General features: G+C 44.6%; 1 protein-coding gene across 3 annotated transcripts in view; it reads right to left on the bottom strand.

The window, feature by feature from the left end:
* arid4b (AT-rich interaction domain 4B) overlaps positions 1-19,636 on the bottom strand; it is a 37,247-nt gene that overhangs the window by 2,896 nt on the left and 14,715 nt on the right. Inside the window, exons 5-23 of one of the 3 annotated variants that reach the window (XM_018680277.2) lie at positions 19,429-19,519; positions 17,784-17,863; positions 17,353-17,444; positions 14,844-14,985; positions 13,616-13,695; positions 10,342-10,418; positions 9,104-9,252; positions 8,947-9,019; positions 8,003-8,097; positions 7,773-7,870; positions 7,369-7,567; positions 7,049-7,251; positions 3,973-4,155; positions 2,925-3,009; positions 2,635-2,842; positions 1,260-2,498; positions 997-1,107; positions 564-788; positions 300-446 (exon numbers count right to left, since the gene is read on the bottom strand). In XM_018680277.2, coding sequence (XP_018535793.1) covers positions 300-446; positions 564-788; positions 997-1,107; positions 1,260-2,498; positions 2,635-2,842; positions 2,925-3,009; positions 3,973-4,155; positions 7,049-7,251; positions 7,369-7,567; positions 7,773-7,870; positions 8,003-8,097; positions 8,947-9,019; positions 9,104-9,252; positions 10,342-10,418; positions 13,616-13,695; positions 14,844-14,985; positions 17,353-17,444; positions 17,784-17,863; positions 19,429-19,519 — 3,577 coding nt within the window. The remainder of the gene's footprint in view (positions 1-299; positions 447-563; positions 789-996; positions 1,108-1,259; positions 2,499-2,634; positions 2,843-2,924; positions 3,010-3,972; positions 4,156-7,048; positions 7,252-7,368; positions 7,568-7,772; positions 7,871-8,002; positions 8,098-8,946; positions 9,020-9,103; positions 9,253-10,341; positions 10,419-13,615; positions 13,696-14,843; positions 14,986-17,352; positions 17,445-17,783; positions 17,864-19,428; positions 19,520-19,636) is intronic. The other 2 variants (XM_018680279.2, XM_018680280.2) reach the window with 2 other exon arrangements.

Below are 19,636 nucleotides of genomic sequence, written 5' to 3'. Positions count from 1 at the left end.
ATAAGCCACAACAAAAACATCATGTATTTTTTTCCAATTATTAAGGCTTAAAATGTCCAATAAACATGGTTCTTATCGCCCTCCTAATACCACATACACCTACAGTCCCCATTCTCACTTCACAAATGAGCTATACAAGCTAATTTAACTGAAGCAGCATACATTTATGTATAAGTTTGGTTTCAATAAGTCATTTGATGCTATAAAAAGCAAGAGAAACGTCAAACTTAGCAAGGACTTAACACACAAGCGTCAGAATAGCGAGTACAACCCAGGCCTGAGACAAAGAGCTGACTCACTTTCCCGTTCCTTCTTCTTCATGCGTTTTCGTCGTCTGTCGATAGAGGCCACCTCAGACTTGAGGGAGAGGTAGTGGTTCCTGATGTCCTGCAGCTTCTCTTGAAGAAACGAAATCCTCTCCAAACTGCTCATCTTCTCCAGGTCAGCTAGGGTGGAACACAAATAAAGCTTTGTTTTGAGGAGAATGGTACGCTGAAGGGAGCAAGTTCACCCAAATGACAACACAATTAGAGTAATAGATTACTTGGCCGTGCAACACTTACACATCTGGAAGCTCCACTTGTACACACGTGGCGATCTTCCGTGGTTGTCTCGGTGCTGGCCGTGGTCGGCGTCACCCTGCTTGTGGTACTTATGGCTCGAGGGTGGAGATCGTCCGTGACACTTGGGCGAAGTGGCAGCCTTCACATCTGATGCGTTGTTCTTAGAGGCAGTTGATTTGGCAGTGCCCTCAACAACAGACTGGTCCTCACTGTCACTGCTGTTGGCTGGAGGAGAGAGTAAAAAACATAGATGAGGGGCGAAAAGAAATGGACAATGATCAGGCAAAATCTCATTTCCTTTCCCACGTGAAATCTGTAATATGATATCAGGAAATCAGTAAATGTGAAACAGAAATGCTGATAAAAGTACTGCTGGTGTTGGAGATGAGGAGGCTAGCAGGGTGCCAGCAAGTCTATCTACAGCTCTCCTTACCTGTTTTCCTATTCTTTTTGGGAGGCACACCTAGGCTCTTGCGGTTTGGCTTGTGTTTCTTTGAGGCTCCACCTGTCTGCGACTCTTTCTGCCGCTTCTGACTCACAGATGCTACAAAGGAAAAAGAAAAAGTGGTGAGGGAACAGGCAGAATGTGAAATGAGTTGTCAGCGTGCATTTCTTTAGTATTCCACCCAGAAGACAAATAATGAATTCTGTCACTGAGAAAAATACACGATACAGTACATATGCTCTTATTTGTACCTTTGGACTTCTGTTCGCTCTCCTGTTGGCTGCTGCTGCTCAGCTCTAGGCTGCAGCTGCTGCTGCTGTTGCAGGAGAGGCTGACGTCAAACACCTTTGAGGGGGAACCTGCCCCTTCGTCCTGAGGGAGGTCTTGCAGCTCCCCGCCCAGACTCTCCACCTCCACCGTGCTGCTGTCCGTCTCGCTGCGCCCGCCTGCCACCTCCTCCTGGATGGGTCCTGGGGGGAGAGCGTCAGAAACCGGCTCTGAAGGCAAGGCCGCGGGTACGGACGGTGGTGGGGAGGAAGGCTGCGCTTGACCGGAGTCCTCCACGGCGCTGCCTCCTCCCGACGGGGACTCGGGCGTTGTTGGTGGTGTGTTGAGTACAGAGTTGCTCCCGCTGCTCGGAAACTCCTGTAGTTTGTCGTTCTCCATCGGCTCCTCTGAGGCCTCGTCCTCAGGTCCGGCGTCCTGTTCGGCACTCGGCTCCTCCAGGCATGAGGGGACAGGCGGGGGAGGAGAATTTGCGGCCTCCGTGTCCGAGTCGGAGAACAACTCTTTGAGAGTTTTCTTCGGCCACTGGGCCTGGATGCTAGACCACACATCCTTTTGTCCTTTAGAGCGGACGGCAGGCCTCTCCTCTGCATTCCCAGATGTTTTGGCCCTCTTTTCAGGAATCTCCCAGAATCCACCTTGTCTGCCAGCTTTGTTCTTCTCCTTTATCCCGTTGTACTTCTTAGAAGGGGAACCTTTGGTTTTAGGGCGGCTTCGCTGACTTTCCTCGGCCTGGGACTCGGTCAGCGCTGCACCCTCGTCATCCGAACTGCTGTTAGACGACGCCCCCCTCTCCTCCCCGGGACCGGCCGCTCTCTCCTCCAGCTTCCTGGGAGAGCCTCCAGGTAACCAGTCAGCACTCCTGGTGTTCCTCGTCTTAGCTTTGGACTGGCCTTTCGGGGGCCTCTCTGCCGCAGCGCCGTCAGATTTCCTCTTCCTGGTGCTCGCCTCTCCCTCCAGCTCAGGCTGACTCTTGCGCTTCCCAGCGTCTGCACTCTCTGCACCGACTGAATCCTGGTTCTTCCCTGAGACTGGAGGAGAAGGTTTGGATGCCTCAGGTGGAGTCCCGCCCTCCCAACGCTCTGATGTTTGCGGCGTCTCTGGCGGGGCCTTTCTGAGGCTGCCTCTGCAACCCGGGCGATCCTCCTCGTTCTGCTCTCCCTCCTCATCCTCGTGCTCACTCTCGTCTGTAGACATCTCAGAGGCTGAGGCAAAGAAGACAGAGCTTCTGTTAGTTTCAGCAGAATATAAACAGACATAAACAATAAACCACTTCAGAGTCAAACAGTCCTAATCTGCTGTAAGCGTGCATTAAGGCTACAGGCTAACGAGTGTTGCTACCTTGCAGGCCATTGAGGATAGAGGTAATTTCTATAGACTTGACTGGAGACTGCTGAGTCCCTTTGTCCTCACCCTCGTCCATCTTGGAAAAGACATCCTGACTCAGGCCACATTTGGAGCGTGGAACGCGGTTAGTGTTGGGCGAAGGGCCGAGGACTTCTCTGTCGTTGAGCCTCTCCAGTCGGTCTCGCTCCCTCTCGGCTTTGTTCTGCCAGAATTGAACACAGTCAGTGATTCACGCCATGACACCGAAACCAGGTTGAAAAGATGCAACTCCTCAAACTTGGTACCTTTATTTTTTTGCGGTGCTTTATTTTTGGTACGTTCTTATTGGCGGGGCGGACAATCTTGTCTGCTTTGATCCATTCATCATATCTAAAGAGAAATAAAAGAAATCAAGTACAAAAACAAGAGACAATTTCATCATTCAGGTCTTTAAAATGAGCTTCAAATCTCTCACACCACCCACCACACAGACACCTCTACTGTCTGACCCCAACATGTTGCTGTGACACAATAAGCCTCAACAGCAAAGGAAGAGATCCCATGGTGTTATGTGGAAAAAGACAAACCCTTACGATGAAGAAAGAAACAATATTAACACCGACCACCACACAAATCATATTCAACAGAGTTCCGACAGTACCAAGGGTGCTACTTGTGTCGTATGAGGAAAAAATGAAAAGTTTCACAACATCACACACGACAGACACAATGCAGAGAACATCCCACTGTCTTTAATAGAGTGCTAGAGGACCACACAACGACATTGAGACAATGAAATGCTGATTGCACTAGTTAACCTCTGTGTCATGGTTCCCTAACACTCTACTTAACACTGCATTAACCCTGACCCACTGGGGAGGGGGGAGAGGGTTGAGAGGTAGAGGTGAGTGTAGCAGCACTTTGGTTGGCCTTTTCAGAGAATTCAAGAGAAGGGAAGCTTCACATTGAAAAAATATCACACTGGTTAAAAATTGGTCAAAGTTTCAGCCTGTCTGTGGATTTAGTTGAGAGACAGACAGCTGGGGGACAGACAGACAGGGGATTCAGTTAAAACTGAGTGAGGGAAGCTGAGGAGTGTCCACATCAACCCAGAACTCAATTCTGTTTCTGCCACTAGATGGCCCAGTGTTCTCCATAATCAGAGTACTGACCATGGGACTGGATTAGATGAAGCAGAATTGTGAGGAAGGGATGTGTTACTGCTGCGGGGATACCCACGTAGAGGTGATCCCGTGAGCTGAATTTAAAGTTAAGAGATGTCTTTTTTTTCTTTTTTTACTTTTTTAGGGTGAATATAGACGTTAGGTGATTTCTCCCCAGGTCCTGTCTTACCTGACGTTCCAGCCACAGTAGTGCACCAGGTAGAGCACCTCTCCCCCCTCCACGTCTGCCTCTTTCACAGTGGCCTCGTACGTCTTCAGATTGCGGCCTCGCCCATACCTCACCTGCACCTTCATCCCCGGGGGGTAACACTCAAACTCCTCCCCCTCCTCCCCCTCCTGACTGCTGTCATCCCTGCAAGAAAAACAGTTCAGCACTTCCTGGCCCTAGGCTGCCCCATATTGAACACCACAGAGCCCCGCCCACAGCCAGCCCACCCAACTCACACTGCCTGCTGCTTGAAAGCCTGTTTTCTAGTTAAATTGCTCCACCCTTGCCTGCCATGTCCCGTTACAACACTAGGCCCTTATCTATACAGAAACATAAACTTTCCATTTTTGTCCTAGTCCAGTGTAACCTACAGCAAACTGCAGGATAAACACCTGAATCATTTACAGTAAGCCAGTCAAAGAATAGTACATGGAGTGTTTCAGCAAATAAAACATCATTCTTTCATGGCAAAAATCAATCATCTTGCATGGGGAAACATCACTACGGTTAGGCTGTCTATCCCTATATCCACACAACAACATACTTGGGATTCTCACTCACACACACACACTGTAAGAAACAAAGCAGCCACAAGGAGGAGCTAGTGGGAAACAGTCAGGAGATGTCGAAGCTGGAGGGTGCAGGAGTGCCAGTTAAGTGGTTTAGGCGCAGGGGGGGCCACGAAGGAGGAGGAGGGGGAGGGGGAGGGGGTGAGGGTGGGAGGGGGCAGGTTATAGCACGGCAAAGCACAACTTGGCAGGTGAGGCGGCGGCGGCAACTTAAAGCGAGAGTACAGAGAGGAAGCACGGCTGCGAGATCCAATTTGGTCCGCCGCCACGAAGAACAGCAAACGACCACAGGGCTCCATCACAACCCCTCTCAGACCTCGCACTGCTCAGAGCGCGTGCTTTTTTTTCCTGCTGACAGCTCATTTTCAACGTGGGCGACACGGTGAAGAAGACGTGCAGCGGCGACTGTGACCACCCTACAACTCAGGGGACGTACTAGATTGTAAATGGCATCTGCACGTGATCAGATTCACAGATTATTTCCACTCCTCAGTGATAATATAAGGTCATGACACACAAATAAGCACAGGTAGGTTATGACACACACACAGAGCTGCAATAATTAGTCAATTTGCAGTTTTTTCAACCAAACATTTGTTGGTTCCAGGTTCTCAAATGTGCCAAAATGTTGTTTTTCTTGGTCTTACATCACAGTAAATTAAATATTTCAGGGGTATGGACTGTTGGTTGGACAAAACAAGACGTCTAGTGAAGTCACCTCAGGCTCTTGAAGCTTAAACATTTTTTTTTAACCTTTTTCTGGTGTTTTACAGACAAAACGATAAATCTATTAATCAATAATGAAAGGAATCTTTAGTTGCAGCCCTTAAGAAATGATCCTAGATCATCACTAATATTAAGACTTCTACATTCTACAAAACCAGAGCGATGAAACTTTCATTATTAGGCGCTGAAAATGGCCGGAGTGTCAGTCTTTTCATCAGAGCTGGAGCTGAATATGCTTCATCAGGAGAAAAAGGTAAAAAGGTAAATAGCACTCAGGCAGTAACATAATTACTGCAGAACAAGAGTTTCTCTCTATATAATTAATTACCACCATTAATATAAATCAAAACATAATTTTCTTCATTTAAGCTCACTGTAAACCAGCTGAGCACACACAGTGTCAGCTGAATGAAAAATGCAATCCAGATTACAGGCTATAAAACATCACACAGGTTTGATACTATCAGGAAAAGCTCAGATCAGATCACACCGGCTGGCGGGGGGTTTGTCCGCAACGTGAGTCTGTAAACCACCACTCGCACGACCAGGACCACTGATCTCGACGAAGCCAAAGGATCAGAAACTCCACATATGATCATACTGTAGCCACCGGTAATAGAAACTACACAGAGAGGGGATACGAAGAGCAACAGCGTGTGATCAGGACATCCTTCAAGTTGGTGAACTTGAACAGGATCCAAGAAAACTGCAGTAAACGCTGTAAGTTTCTAGTTGGTCCCCAGCAGCCCAGCCAAACAACCTTAACACAAATGTCAAACTGGAGGGTGAACAGACACAGGTCTAAACTAGACAGAGAGCACTGACCTAGATGCTCCGAACAGGAAGCAGCAGCAGGGGAAAAGACATCAAACTGAGACCAAACAAGTCCACTACCCAGAACAAACATTTATCAGCACTGAAAAGTCCCCCCCCCCCCCTCGACTTTCTAAAAGGTTACTGCCTCTGAAGCGCTATCTTGCATCTAGTGTGCTAATGCATCAGTGACAACACTCACACACATGGAACATTTAATAAAGCTGAACATCAAAAAAGCCAAAAAAAGAATGAGAGGAAAGAAGACAGGAAGAGACAGAGACAAGAGATAAAGAGTTTAGGAAAAGAGGGGGGGGTCAAGAAGAGCACAGCCATGTTGTGTGCACTGAGGAGAGAGTTGAGCCTGGCCACGGTCAAACAACCCCAGCCAGAGAGACAGAGAGACAGAGAGACAGATAGATAGAGAGAGAGAGCACAGCATGACATGCCAGGTGAAAGGTAGCAGTCAGGCTTTGGTGCTCTAAGATGTCTCTGCCAGCTGATGCCGACTAAAGCCACAAGAAATAACAACAGCATGGAGGGCAGTGGGTAAGAGCTTAGTTAGAACAGAGAGAGAGGGCAGAGCTTTCCTCTCTCTGGTTAGCAGCTAGAGGTGGATTGTGGGTATGCTGCGTATTAGTATCATTAAGGTTGGAAGGGTCACTGCTTCTCATCTGCTAATGGTTTTTACTGCCACCAAGGAAAGTGAATGCCTCAGGTGTTTTTTTTTTTGTGTGTGGAAAAACTTTTTAGAGTCTTAAACAGTGAAGGTCAGACTGAACATCAACACACTCTGACTCCATGCAGGGCTCCTGCTGCACGGGGGCGCTGCATGGAGCTCGTGTTTGTGCCATGAGGATCTTTTTTTTATTTTATTTTTATTTTTAAAGCGCCCTGGTGGAGGGACCATCCCCAGTCAGACCACCTACCCAGAGTTGTCCTTGCTCTCCTGCTCCTCGTCGTGCTCCTGTTTCACGATCTCGGCTCCGAGATGAGCAGTCGACGAGCCCTCGTCTGCGTCTCCCTTGCGGGCGGCCTCTTCTTCGTCATCGTCGTCGTTTGCGCCGTCCTTTCCCTCCGTTTTTGGCGGTTCGGACTCTGTTTTGGTCCGGGTCGAATCGGGTTTCTCCTCCTGAGGGAGAGGGATGCTTTTAATACCAACACATCCATCCATGACCTGCGGTAATTACTGTAAAGTAGATGCTTGGATAAATGGCTTTTTAATCGAACAGTATTTAGGAGACTGCACCTTGCTGACTACAGACTGTGCACTGGAAGGTTCTTCATCCACCTGGGCTTTCTGCTCCTCCGAGCTGGAGGATGTGGGAGCTGCACCTCCCGCTTCCCCCTCAGACTTCACCTCCCCCTTGGGACCCTGCTTCAAAGGGAGGTCCATCCTGAAGGTGATGGCGGTGGAAGTGCAGTATTCCTCAAATCCGTACAGGTACCTGCATGATAACACAGTCAGCATCAACGTGGGCAGAAGATCCTCGTGTAATTTTACTGCTCTTCACAGGAAAAAATATATAAATGAGTAAAACACAGGGTACAAACTGTATGTCAGTCTTGGTGAAAAACTACAGAAACAAAAGCTGCATCTGCCCAACTGAGTTAAAAGCTTTGAGGAGCTCTGGAGGCAGCGCTTGTACGTACTTGCGGTAAGCACATTTGACATTGTAGCCAGCGGCTGAGTTAAGCACAGGGATTCCCAGATCCTGATAGACTTGCTTCCAAACGGAGCCGCTTTCAATCTGCTCAAACGTGGACACAGAAGAAGACATTTTTTTTCCCCCACAGTCAGTTGACATCAGACGAGACAAGTGTGACTGAAGTCAAACGACACTAAAGAGGAAATCGCCTCTCGAAATCGAGGCGGCACTCACGTTGTCAAAGCCTCCCAGTTTGTGCACCAGCCTGTAGAGCTTGAACAGGTTCAGGTTCCTGTAGCCCAGAACAGGCCGCTTGTTGATGGGCGTTCCTGAGGAGAAAACACATGGTAAAACTAAACAGCAGTGAGGCTGCGCTGCATATTTGGTTTAATGGAAAACTTTTTATAAAGCTGTCTGGGACTGATTTTACTCAGACTCTTCACTTAAGGGAACAAAACTGTGAAATAACTACTCAGAAAAGAAGAAAATATCACTGAGTAAAAGTCTGCAGGTGTTATAAGCCAAATGTATTAAAAGTATTGAAAGTAAAAGTACTCTTAATGCAGATTAGATTGTTGCACTTCTGCATTAATTTGTAAGTAGCATTTTACTGGTGTAGTTAACAGAGGTGGGTTAATGTCAACTATTTCATATACTTTTGAGTTGTTTATATCAACAGTTTAAAACTAGTAGATTGTATTTTATAATCTGATCATAAACTCTAAAAACTGAACAGTTATCAAATAAATGTAGTGGAGAGAAAACTACAATATTTCCCTCCATGTATGAAGCAACATAAAAAGAAAACAAGGAGTCTGTATTTTCCATCATTGTTCTTCAGCACATTTTAATGACCAATGTAAGTGGAAAAGCAGCTTATAAAGCTTGTAGAGAGACTACAACTAAACCATCTTAGACTAAAAAATCCAGAAAATTAAATATTTAGGGTGCACACTTAGGACTGTGAGAGGGAGACAACATAAAAGGCAGAAAATAAAGAAACTGTTACTTGTTTTATTATAGTGTTTTTTAACTCTCAATTGACCTAATCTAACATAGCGTGAAGAATCTGTCACGGCTTGCATTTAATTTTAAAGCTACACCTAAAACTGCAGAATTTAAAAGACATGTTTTAGAGAAATGAAATGTTTCTGTAAACACTAGACTTTGGGACTCACCCCTGTCCTCCATGAACTTGTAGAGCTGCTGCAGAAAGTTCTCCCTCTCCTCTGGGAACGGCTCCACTTCCTCCTGCAGACAGGAAACAACAGTTTTGAGGGTTTTTCACTCTGAGGTTGTAACTAACGAGAGTTTGTGCAGGATTCATGTCGCTACCTCCTCCTCTTCGCCGCTGGCATCTTCCTCCTGCTCCTCCTCGTCATCCTCGTCGTCCTCCTCGCTGCTGGAACTCTCCTCTTTCACCTCCGTCTTCCAGGTGCCGGGCACGACCAGCTGCTGCTGGAACTCAAAGGCTGCGTCCAGCGCTGCCGAACACGCACAGAAACACACGTTATAATGTGTTAACCACACCCAGTGAGCGCTGCCTATCATTCCCTGCTGCTGTTATTTTTCTAACTGAGCTTGTAAAACTTGAGGTGGATTTTTTTTTTTTTCAGGGAGAGAACATTTTCCAGGCTAAATAAACAGAGATAAGACACGAGCAGGTGTTTGAATCAGCTCTTCGCATCTTGCACATGAAGTGTTAACGACGTGATGTTTTCAAGTGAAATAAACATCATAACTCCACAAAACAAGGCTAATACTCTGAATTTAAGGCTTTCCTTGTTTTATTTAAACCCCATAACATCTGCCACTCGGTATGCATGTATATGTGCATGTGTGATCCCAGTAGTGAACCAGTCAAACAGTGGATTATACTGAATGAAACCAGAGCATCCTCAGGCAAAATGCCTAAACTGACAACCAGTGCTGGTCTACTTTGCTAAAAAAAATACTAATACAAATGTTATTGCTACCTTATCCCTGGTAATAATAGATGTGTATACAAAAATAGGGCAGTATAAAAAGACATTTTGACATAAACATGAAGAGAAGGCATAGAGGAAAAGCAGCATGAAAATCTGTCAGGAGTATTTTCACTGATGCAGAGCAGCAGAGGCATTCAGCCACAATGTCACAGGTGGGTTTAAGTAGCATCTAACCACCTTGGCAGATGCTTGTTTTACGCTTTTGTAATGCGGAAAATATCACAGTTGTGAGTCAACCACCTGTGAATACCAAGAACGGGATAATACAAAGCTGTTTCCTAAGTGTAATTATGAGAGAGTAAGAGCTCTGCAGCAGAAAAACGGGGGCACTATATAAAAAGCCTGGTGAGGACTTCAAATAAAAATAGACTCGACAGTGACAGGAGCTCTCCACCGCTGCATTCCCCGGAACAAAAACAAAACTTCTCTTTCTTCAGTCTGCCTCACCGCAAAACCCACTCTGTGAGCATTTTCTGCCAAGTGTGTCAACACACACAGGCCAGCCCACAGATGTCAGGGATTGGGTATGTGCTATGCACCAGTTCTGTTAAGATTTCACCCCTTAAAGCTTTACTTTAAACTCACCTGGTTTGAGCCCTGCGTCGGCTTTTGGAGGACAGTCGCTGTTCATCTCGCGGACGTCCTTTCGCAGCACCATGTAACTGCAAAACACAGCAGCTCTGATTAAAATGTCCACAGAAATGATTCAGTGTTTACAGTACTGAATGTTACTACACCAAGGTTCAGCTCTGTGGTATGACTGAGTTAAAGTGAGAAGAATTTTGTTTTCCTGAAACAAAAGTGGCACTGTAAAAATAAAATGTGAAGCAGCGAAGAGTTAACGCCCTAAATTTTTGTTAATTGAAACGCTGGCAGAGAGGAAAGAGCCCTTCAAGTTTCCAACCTTACAACCAATAACGGCCTCAAAACGTGAGCCGACATGAACGGTCATGACTGCAGCCTATTTTCTTAGAACGTCTCTGCAGCAGCTGGGCAGAGTGTCGGTGATTTGGCAGATAAATGGATCGGTGGAGCTTGTAAGCTGAAAGCAGTCAGAGGCTCGGCTGCTGTGCCAGAGAGACGAGTTACTGTGGAATCTGTAGGCAGCTGAGCCGATCCACTGACTAGAATTGCCAGAGTGAATTTTAACAAATAAAAAAAAAAAATAGAGTTTACTGCAGCTAAACGAGCTCACAGAAAACAGACAGCTGGTTTAATGCCATTTCCTACAGATAATCATCCTAAAAATTGTGCTGGGTGTCTTGTTAGAGCTCCAATGGTTGCAAAGAGTAACTGAAAAAGATCAACAAGACTGAGTGTACAGCAACGCAAGCAGCTCTGGAGCTAAATGCTAATAAATGCATGTTAACATTAGCCAATTGGCATTAAAACAGCTAGAGCTCATTAACCAAAGTATGGGACACACCTGACCTGACCTAGTGATAGTGCTAAATGGAAAAACCAGAGTTTTATGTAACTGTAATTAGAATTCATCCTCTTGTGACTTTGAATCTATGTAGAATATATACAAGATAATTCACTCTGAGCCACCAAGAGATCACCAAGAGATTCATCCTCTGGGGACCATGAGTGTCTCGACAGAGTTTCATGGGAGTTCATGCTGCTGCGATATTTCAGTCTGGACCAAAGTGACAGACGAATCCAGCTTTTCCCCTGAAGCCATGCCCCTAGTACCGCTTACTGTTTTATTACTTATTATTATTTTCCGTCATTCGGCTAATGAATGAATCAAAAGAATCATTCTGGTTTGAAGCCTGGTTTTGTTGAACTGATGCAGACTTTCTGTTTCCAGTTCAGTGACTGGGCTGTCTTTTTCTGTGCATGTCAACAGCACAGACATGTTTGCGAGCCAGCCAAAAAAAAAAAAAAAAAGAAAAAAAAAAGAGAAAAAAATAGAAGCAGCTTCTGTTTCCATTGTTACTATGGAAACCAGATCTGACTAAATAAGAACAACCGCTTCCTGACAACTCCCCTTCTCCCCTCTGGATGTGACCTTGCTTTCCCCTTTATTTAAAAAAAAAAAAAAAAAAAAAAAAAAAAAAAAAAAGTTTTCCAGAGCCATTGTTTTTGAAGAGGCACGCTGCTGAACAGTTATCACTAACAATACCAAACTCTCCAGAGGAAAGTGAACACACTGACCCCCTGGCCCCGGCGCTGCACAGGGAGAGGTCACATGGCTTATGGATGTGACCCCCCCTTCAAAAAACAAATCACACGGGGCAGCAGCAAGTTAGAATAACTCGGTAATAATAGGCAAGAAGGGGCTGACATAAATGATAAAAAGTATAATAAACAGTGACGAGTGGAGTGTGTGTGTTGGAAAAGAATTTGAAAACAGTGTGTGCATAAAAAGGGCTAGAGGAAATAGACTGTGTGAGTATAGAGAGTCTGAAGCTGGTGTTGATGCATGCTGTCATTTATCAATCAGAAAATGGGGTAAAAGCTTTGTTCAGTCTTAAATACGTTAACATATCTCTGCAGTGGCCACTCGCAAAAACTGTGATAACACAAAGAGACGTGCCTGATGAATCAGTAATAATATGCCTTTTTCCATCTTTGTTACTCCATCCACATAAAAGCAAACAGACTGGATGAAAACAAACTTGAAAATCTCATTAACAGTGATATAGATTTTCCGACATCTTGCATTATTATTCCTCTTCTCACACCCACCCTCGGATGCTCGGCGCTGATTTCGATGAGTGAAAATCAAATTGCTACAAAACAGAGAGGAGGACTGCTTACTGAGCGATTTAATTTGCAACAAAAACCATGACAGAGGCGCTGCGCTCAGAGAGGAAATACTTATGACTTCCACATCTTTGATTTATCATCCCTTATCTTATCCCTCTCATCAACTCTACCCTTCACCTGACTATTAACTAAAATACAAGCGATAAGACTTCCCTGCTACGAATATCTCCTCAGCTGCAGATTAATGGTCATGCTGATGAGTTACGCGCAGTATCTATATAAAGCTACGCAGACTCAAGGCTGTTTTATCATCAGTGGAATTCGAACAGACAGTGCAAGGTAACCTAGTCGTTTGGCGCGGCGGGGCAAGCACCAGATTAATTTGAGTGTGGTTCTCCAGCATCTTTCTACCCACATGCAGAGAGGCTGCAGCAACAAATGACCAGCTGAATGCTAACTCCTGACAGGACTTATTCCTCTCTTTGCCACAGACAAAACAATCTGGCTGTGTGGTTCCACGCCGTGGGCAGGCTGCAGGGAAGCTACACTACCTTCGCTCACCAGTAACTCACAGCCTTAGGATACATAAAACAACAAAACCAAGCACTGCCAGGGAAGAAAACAGGACCTGAACTCTTGGTGGGAGAAGGAAAATCTGAGCTTATATTCTTCTAAAGCTACAAACAATGAATCATGGGTATTTTTATTCATTTATTAAACATGCACAACTAATTATCAGGTTAATTATGTTGGTCAAAATAGTGATGATATGGAGATTTGTCAATTATTTGACACTGTATTTGCAAATATGTACCTTTAATGTATTTTTTTGTGCATGTGCACTGGTTCTAAATGATTAGTTGATTAATAGACGTAAGGGAAATTTATCAGGAACAACTGAGATAGTTCATCAAGTGAGAATGGTTTGTAAATATGTGATATGTGAACTGAATCTCCCTTACTTTTTTTTGGAAAATCACAAATCAGTAAAAAAATTGAAGGCCTAACTTTGTGCTATGCTAACATCTTAATTTACGTGTTAATCGATGGAGAAAATGTCAAATAATCTTCCAGATAATCCTCAGTGCAGCTCTGCTTCACACATAGGACAAGTGTGGTTTTTAGCACATCAGTAGTGACTCACAATTTTCCATCCTTGAAGGAGCGGACGAAGATGTTGTCCTTCTTCATAGTCACGTCTTCGTGGCAGTCCGGGGAGATGACCTTGTTGCACAGAAACAAGAGACAGTTAAGAGGTCGAATGAGGTGGCACTGTGTGAGAGAAGGGGTGGGGTGGTGGAGGGTGTCAGAGTATGAGTCAATGACTAAAGTAGTTTCAGCAAAAGGCCACGCTGATGGATTAGAAAATATGCTGTGTGAGGTAGTCAAACAGACGGGAGAGATGAACGTGTGAGGGGGTCGTGCCCACTCGCACCATGTGCCTCTGCTGTTTGGAGATCTGATTTCCACCAGGACGTCACCTGCCCACTCCCACTCTCGGTGTATATACAGCGCACACATGCTTGCAGGGTGGATGCTTTTACTTGACCGTTATGACTCACGTTTGCTCTGTGATATCATTTCCCTTTTTGACGCATGTGCTGTGCTGCAAATAAAAGCACCACACTTGCACATACAGACCTGTTTCTTTTTTTTCTTTTATTTATCCAGGCTGTTTCAGAGCGCACTGTTTGTTACAGACATCTACCAGTGCACTACTCCACCCCTTTGCCATACGGTAACAGTGTAAACAATGACAGGCTGCTGTGTAGTGTACTTCTCCAGGCTGGCACAAGGAGGCAGCATGGAGCTCAGTCAACAGCCAGCCAAGAACAACAAACCCTGGAGGTGGGGCCCTGCTGACTACACTGTTAAAGGGACAGCTTTCCCCACCCTGTCCCATTCGCCCAGTTATACTTGTAACACTTACATAAACAAACATGCCTGTCACCATTTCATTGTGCACAAACGGTGGCTGAGAGTTAAGGTTGGGTGGAGAGAAATGGATTGGAAAAGAATGAAAACATCAAATCAAATGTTTGTGCTGGGTTGTTGCACACGTCAGGGAAAACAAGTCATATCTTTTCTTTCCTCCAAAATAAGAGTCAAGCTCTCAAACTACAGAAGTGAGGCAGTGACAGAAAGTTTGTCTTATTTATAGAACTCAGCTACTGAACTGCAACAACATGCATTTTATTTCATGGTGGGTAAAACGCAATACCATAATCCTGCGGAGCGCTTAGGTTATATAAGCGGGTGCTGAGATGAAATGGCACAATGCTGTGAGTGCACCAGAAGACCAGCAGCAGTGGTCTGTTTCTTCACAATGATGGAGCAGGGAGCAGTGAGGGAAGGGGAGACTATGAGCTCACCAGAGCAGGGTACCACGTGGTCTTCTTTTTGTCCCCCGTGGCGACCCCCTCCACACAGACCACTTTGCCGAACAGATCCTCATTCTGCCGTTGATCGCTCTCCTCCTCTTCGCTGGAGGATGAAGACAGCTCCTCTTCTTGACTGCGGGAGAAAAGGCGACTGTTTACTCACCGGACGGCACTTTCAGGGAGGTACAGTGAGCATGCAGATGTCATAAATACACACTTCATCACATCTATACACAGTTTGGTGCAATAAGTGAGGATTTGCTGCTTTTCTTTGTCTTATGTGATTTTAAACTTTTTATTTTAAAAGTTCTGGTCTGTATCAGACAAAACAAGCAATGCAATGACATCTTTACAAACCAGTGGTGGGCATTTTTTTTACTATTGATCACTTAATCCAGACTATAATCATTAGTTGCAGCCTAGTAAAAATATTCACAACTCTGCTATTTCAGAATAATCCATGAAATTGCCTCAATTCATAGTATCTGTATGCAGAAAGCTGTGCCAGTCTCTGGTTGCAATTGCAAAACATAATCAGATTTAATGCGGAGAGTGTTGACATTTGACTGAGAAAACTGCTGTCAACATGTCTCCATTTTCCACAGGAGTGGAGTATAAAAGAAAGACAAACATTCGGGTTGCTCATGGAACTGCAAAGATATTGGCATTTCATATTAAATCCAGACTATATATAAACAGGTTAGGAAAATAAAATCTCTCAATACAGAAAGGCAGAGGATTTCTGCTAACCAATCATCTTTTCATTTAACTGCTGCTCAGCTAGGAAACATCAGAAAGTCTCTGACTAACAATCCACAGCACAACAAAACCCATCCGCAGACTTTCCGGTCTTATCATTACGTGGCCCACCAAAACACGCGGCCTGCTCCACTGACGAGCTCGCTCGTTAGGATCAGCGTACTGACGAGCCGGCTCGTCCTCTGCTGTCTGACAGTCATCCTGATGCTCAGGCAGAGCCCCTGACTGTGGCCGGCAGACAGGCAGCCAGTGATCATGCAAGAGGCACCAGCAGGCAAACAGATCCTCCGTTCCTTTTTTATGCCTCACTAGGCCTGTTCTGAGAACAGCTCTATGTGCATATACACACACACACGCGCTGTCTGGCACGACTCAAGAGCAGTAAATCAGCCAGGCTGCTACTACTACTACAACAACGACGACGACGAAGCTGTGAATCAAAGTCTACTACAACTCATTTAGGAGTTTGGCCCACATATAATGACTATTGTAGCAGATAATGTTTAAATTACTGTCTTAAAAGTGAGGGTAACTGTTAAAGGAATAGTCTGACAGTTTGAGTAATATGCTTATTCCCTTTCTTGCTGCAAGTTCAGATGAAAAGATGGATGTCTGTATGCTAAATATGAAGCTACAGCCAGCAGCTAGTTAGCTTAGCTTAGCACAAAGACTGGAAACAAGAGGAAACAGCTAGCCTGACTCAAGATCCACCCACCAGCACCTCTAACATGTATTAACTGACATGTTATATGGTATCTGTTTAGTATGTGCAAAAAGTGAGGTTTTACAGGGGTTCTTGATCAGGAGTACTGACTTCTTGGTGTCTCTGCTGGTTGCTTGGCAACCTCATGGCTAAACAAACACAATATAATACGTTACCTTCTGGCAGAAGCATGCTACCTTTCCCCCCTTTTCTTTTCTAGTCTTCGTGGTACAAACATGAGCATTAACCTTCTCTAACTCTGCAAAATTAGCATGGTCCCCAAAATGAACTATTCCTTTAAACAGAAGAGAAAAAACGAGGTGTGTAGCTGTTTTAATCTTAATCTGTGCTGCATTGTCAGCCCTTGTTATTCAACAGTTAAGACTATTAGTGCACAGGAAGACAACTGGTCCAAGGTGGTAATGTGCAGCGGGGACCGCTCCAAGTCAATATTGCATCAATGTTTAGAGTAATATTGACTTTTCCCTCAGTGCCATTAGCAAGGGGTGTCAGAAAATGAGATTATGTAGCAGTGTCCTCTTTATAACAGAGTGGAGCCACAATTATATCCAGCATCCCCAAAAAAATCCTTCAGCAGTTCCTATTCCCTGATGAAAACTCTGCAGTCTAGCAGGAGTAGGCACATCAGAGCATAAAACACCCACTGGAACAAACATTTGAGTCAAAGGACGGGGGGTAAAAGAGAGAAAACATTTTAGCAGGACCATGCCGCACTCACACATTACTCTCCTGCATCCACACACACGTACACACACACACAAACAGGAGCCCGGCATGATTAAGGAACTGGAGGAGGCGAGTGGGCTGTCCTCTCCCGGGCCTCAGGGGCTGTTTATGAGGGGATGGAGATGAGAGTAAATCTTTCAGTCCAACTGCTGTCAGCACACTTAGAAGTAGGGGAGCCTGTTACTGATGGCTGTGGATCAGCAGGGAAAATCCCTCCCCACCAGCACCACAGACCTCTGATATATTAACGTTTGAGATCAGGATGCGCGGAGGGTGGAGGACGATACTCACATTGGGTTCGATCGTCGGCCGCGGTTGCCCTTCTTGCCGATGACGGGCGTGCCAAAGTGCTCGGGGTTGGTGAGAGGGAGTCTGTCAAGTGTCTGCAGAGGAGACAAACAACAGCAAAGAGCCACAGCGCCACCTTGTCAGACACTAAAATGGAAGACAAACGATCCATCCTGTGTACCTTAAAGAAATTCTCTTCATGGGATTTCACTGGTAACAAATAGAAGGATTCACCAAGCACTTTGCTGTCATATCGGTTTACATTTCCTGGAAATATCTCACATCTAAATGCCAATATGGGCCCATTCATAAGTGGTGTTTTAATCTGAGCACTGTGAGTAGAGATGTGAGACTGTTAGCGACTAAATAGAAAATATAAAATGAGCAGTTTCCCTAGAAAGCTGCGAAAAACTGCAGGACAGAACAATACTTGCCTCGCTCTCTGCAAAGTGACGCGCTCCTTTCAGGCAGAGAGAGGAACGCCTCAGGGTCTTCTCATCGCCATCGTCAAACACTGCAGAGAGATGAGAGGCAAACTATGAGGCTGCTGTATGTAGGCCAGGAGTCCACCAACACACACTTACACACGCGGTTATAAAATGTCTGCTTGCTCTATGATATGTTAAAAAACAAATTATGCTCGTCTTTTAAGGCTCAGATAGATCCTCCAGCCGGCAGTGACAGAGTCGCTTTCAGCTCACGGCTTCGTTAGAGCATCAAGGACCCTCTGCGAGACAGAGTGGTGAAATAAAAGAGACGTAGGCAAGTGTCGGATGCATTAACTGATATTAAATCTCCATAGACTGTTACAGTAAGCACCCACATAAAATCAAACTAAGCATAATAATAATACTATACATCATATTAAAGAACTTTCACTTTCAACAGCTACATCTCTCCCAGATGTGTAAATCCTCATTTTCCATTATTCATTGCTCAAATTGGCAACAAAAGCAAGGGGAAAACACTTGAGGTAACTTCAGCAGTGACTTATGATTTTGGTTTTTTTTTGTTTTTTGTTTTTTTGATGTTGTTGTTGTTTTCCCACTGATGAATGAAAAGATGAGTGTTTTCAAGACAGGGGAAACTCCCATGGGCGCTCTTAAGCGTTGAACAGCTGCTGAGACACTCTGCAGATCTGAGCAGCAGCCTCTGCACTGTATGCTTTGGATTACCCAACACTGTAACTTGTGTGCGCTTGACAGACTTGCAGTTACAAACTGCCATGAAACTAGAGCAACAGTTTTAACACTCAATTTCATTTCTCATGGAAAGAAAAATTCCCAAACTCTGGTGGTTCCAGCTTTTCAAATATAAGAATTTGCTGGGTTTTTTTCCTTACGTAACAGCAAACTGAATATTTGTGAAGGTTCTTTGGACTAAACAGTTAATTTGAGGATGTCACCTTGGGTTGTGAGCCTTCTTATAGTTAAAAATATATATTTTAGGGAACAAACATTCTCTCTTTTAGAACAATTCCTGGCAGATGTAGACAGGAAGCATAATGTTGCCATGGAGTCACTTATTGTGTGTAGTTTGTTGTGGGCTCCAAATTGAACTCCATTATTTTAATTTTAACCTACATTTATTTACATTTCGGCTATTTATCACCATTAAAAGTATGCCGAATTAACAGTTAGCAGTTCATGGTTACAATGTGACCATGGATGAAGAAAAATTAAAAGTGTGATGATTCGTGGGCAAGTTGCAGTAATGAGGAGTTTTATTCTGGGATTCCTGAGCAAATTTATTTCCATTTATTCATGATGGACATCAGAGATAATGATATCCTAAGGAAGAGTGAGTCACATTGAATCTAAGAATATGTGCATCATGTCTGCGTGTTGACGTATGACTTCAACAATGACGCAAATTGTGATTCAGTCTTAAACCTTCTGGGATAGAAACCATCATTTGTTCTTTTTATTAAACAGTTTTATGAGTCTGTCTTGTCTATTATCTCATGAGTTGCTTTGGACTGGACAATATATTGGAGTGTATTTAAATAGCAACATAATGTATATACATCATATATGTTTGAGAGAGGAGGAAAAGCAGGCGGTTTTGTTATTGACTTACCAACAGTATATATACTAGCATCAGTCAGCTTGTTGATTGTGGCCTCTTGATAAACTCCATCCTGATTCTTCACCTCCACTACAGCACCCACCTGTTGGACAGATTCACTGCTGTTATTTGACACGCCACTGTGTTAATTATTATTAGTTTCTAATGATGTTTTTTTTGTCAAGTAATGAGGCGACCATATTTCTGCAACTAGAGCCCT

Source organism: Lates calcarifer, linkage group LG16_LG22, assembly GCF_001640805.2.
Source record: "Lates calcarifer isolate ASB-BC8 linkage group LG16_LG22, TLL_Latcal_v3, whole genome shotgun sequence".
NCBI lineage: Eukaryota > Metazoa > Chordata > Actinopteri > Centropomidae > Lates > Lates calcarifer.
This window is presented reverse-complemented; position numbering and strand designations above follow the sequence as displayed.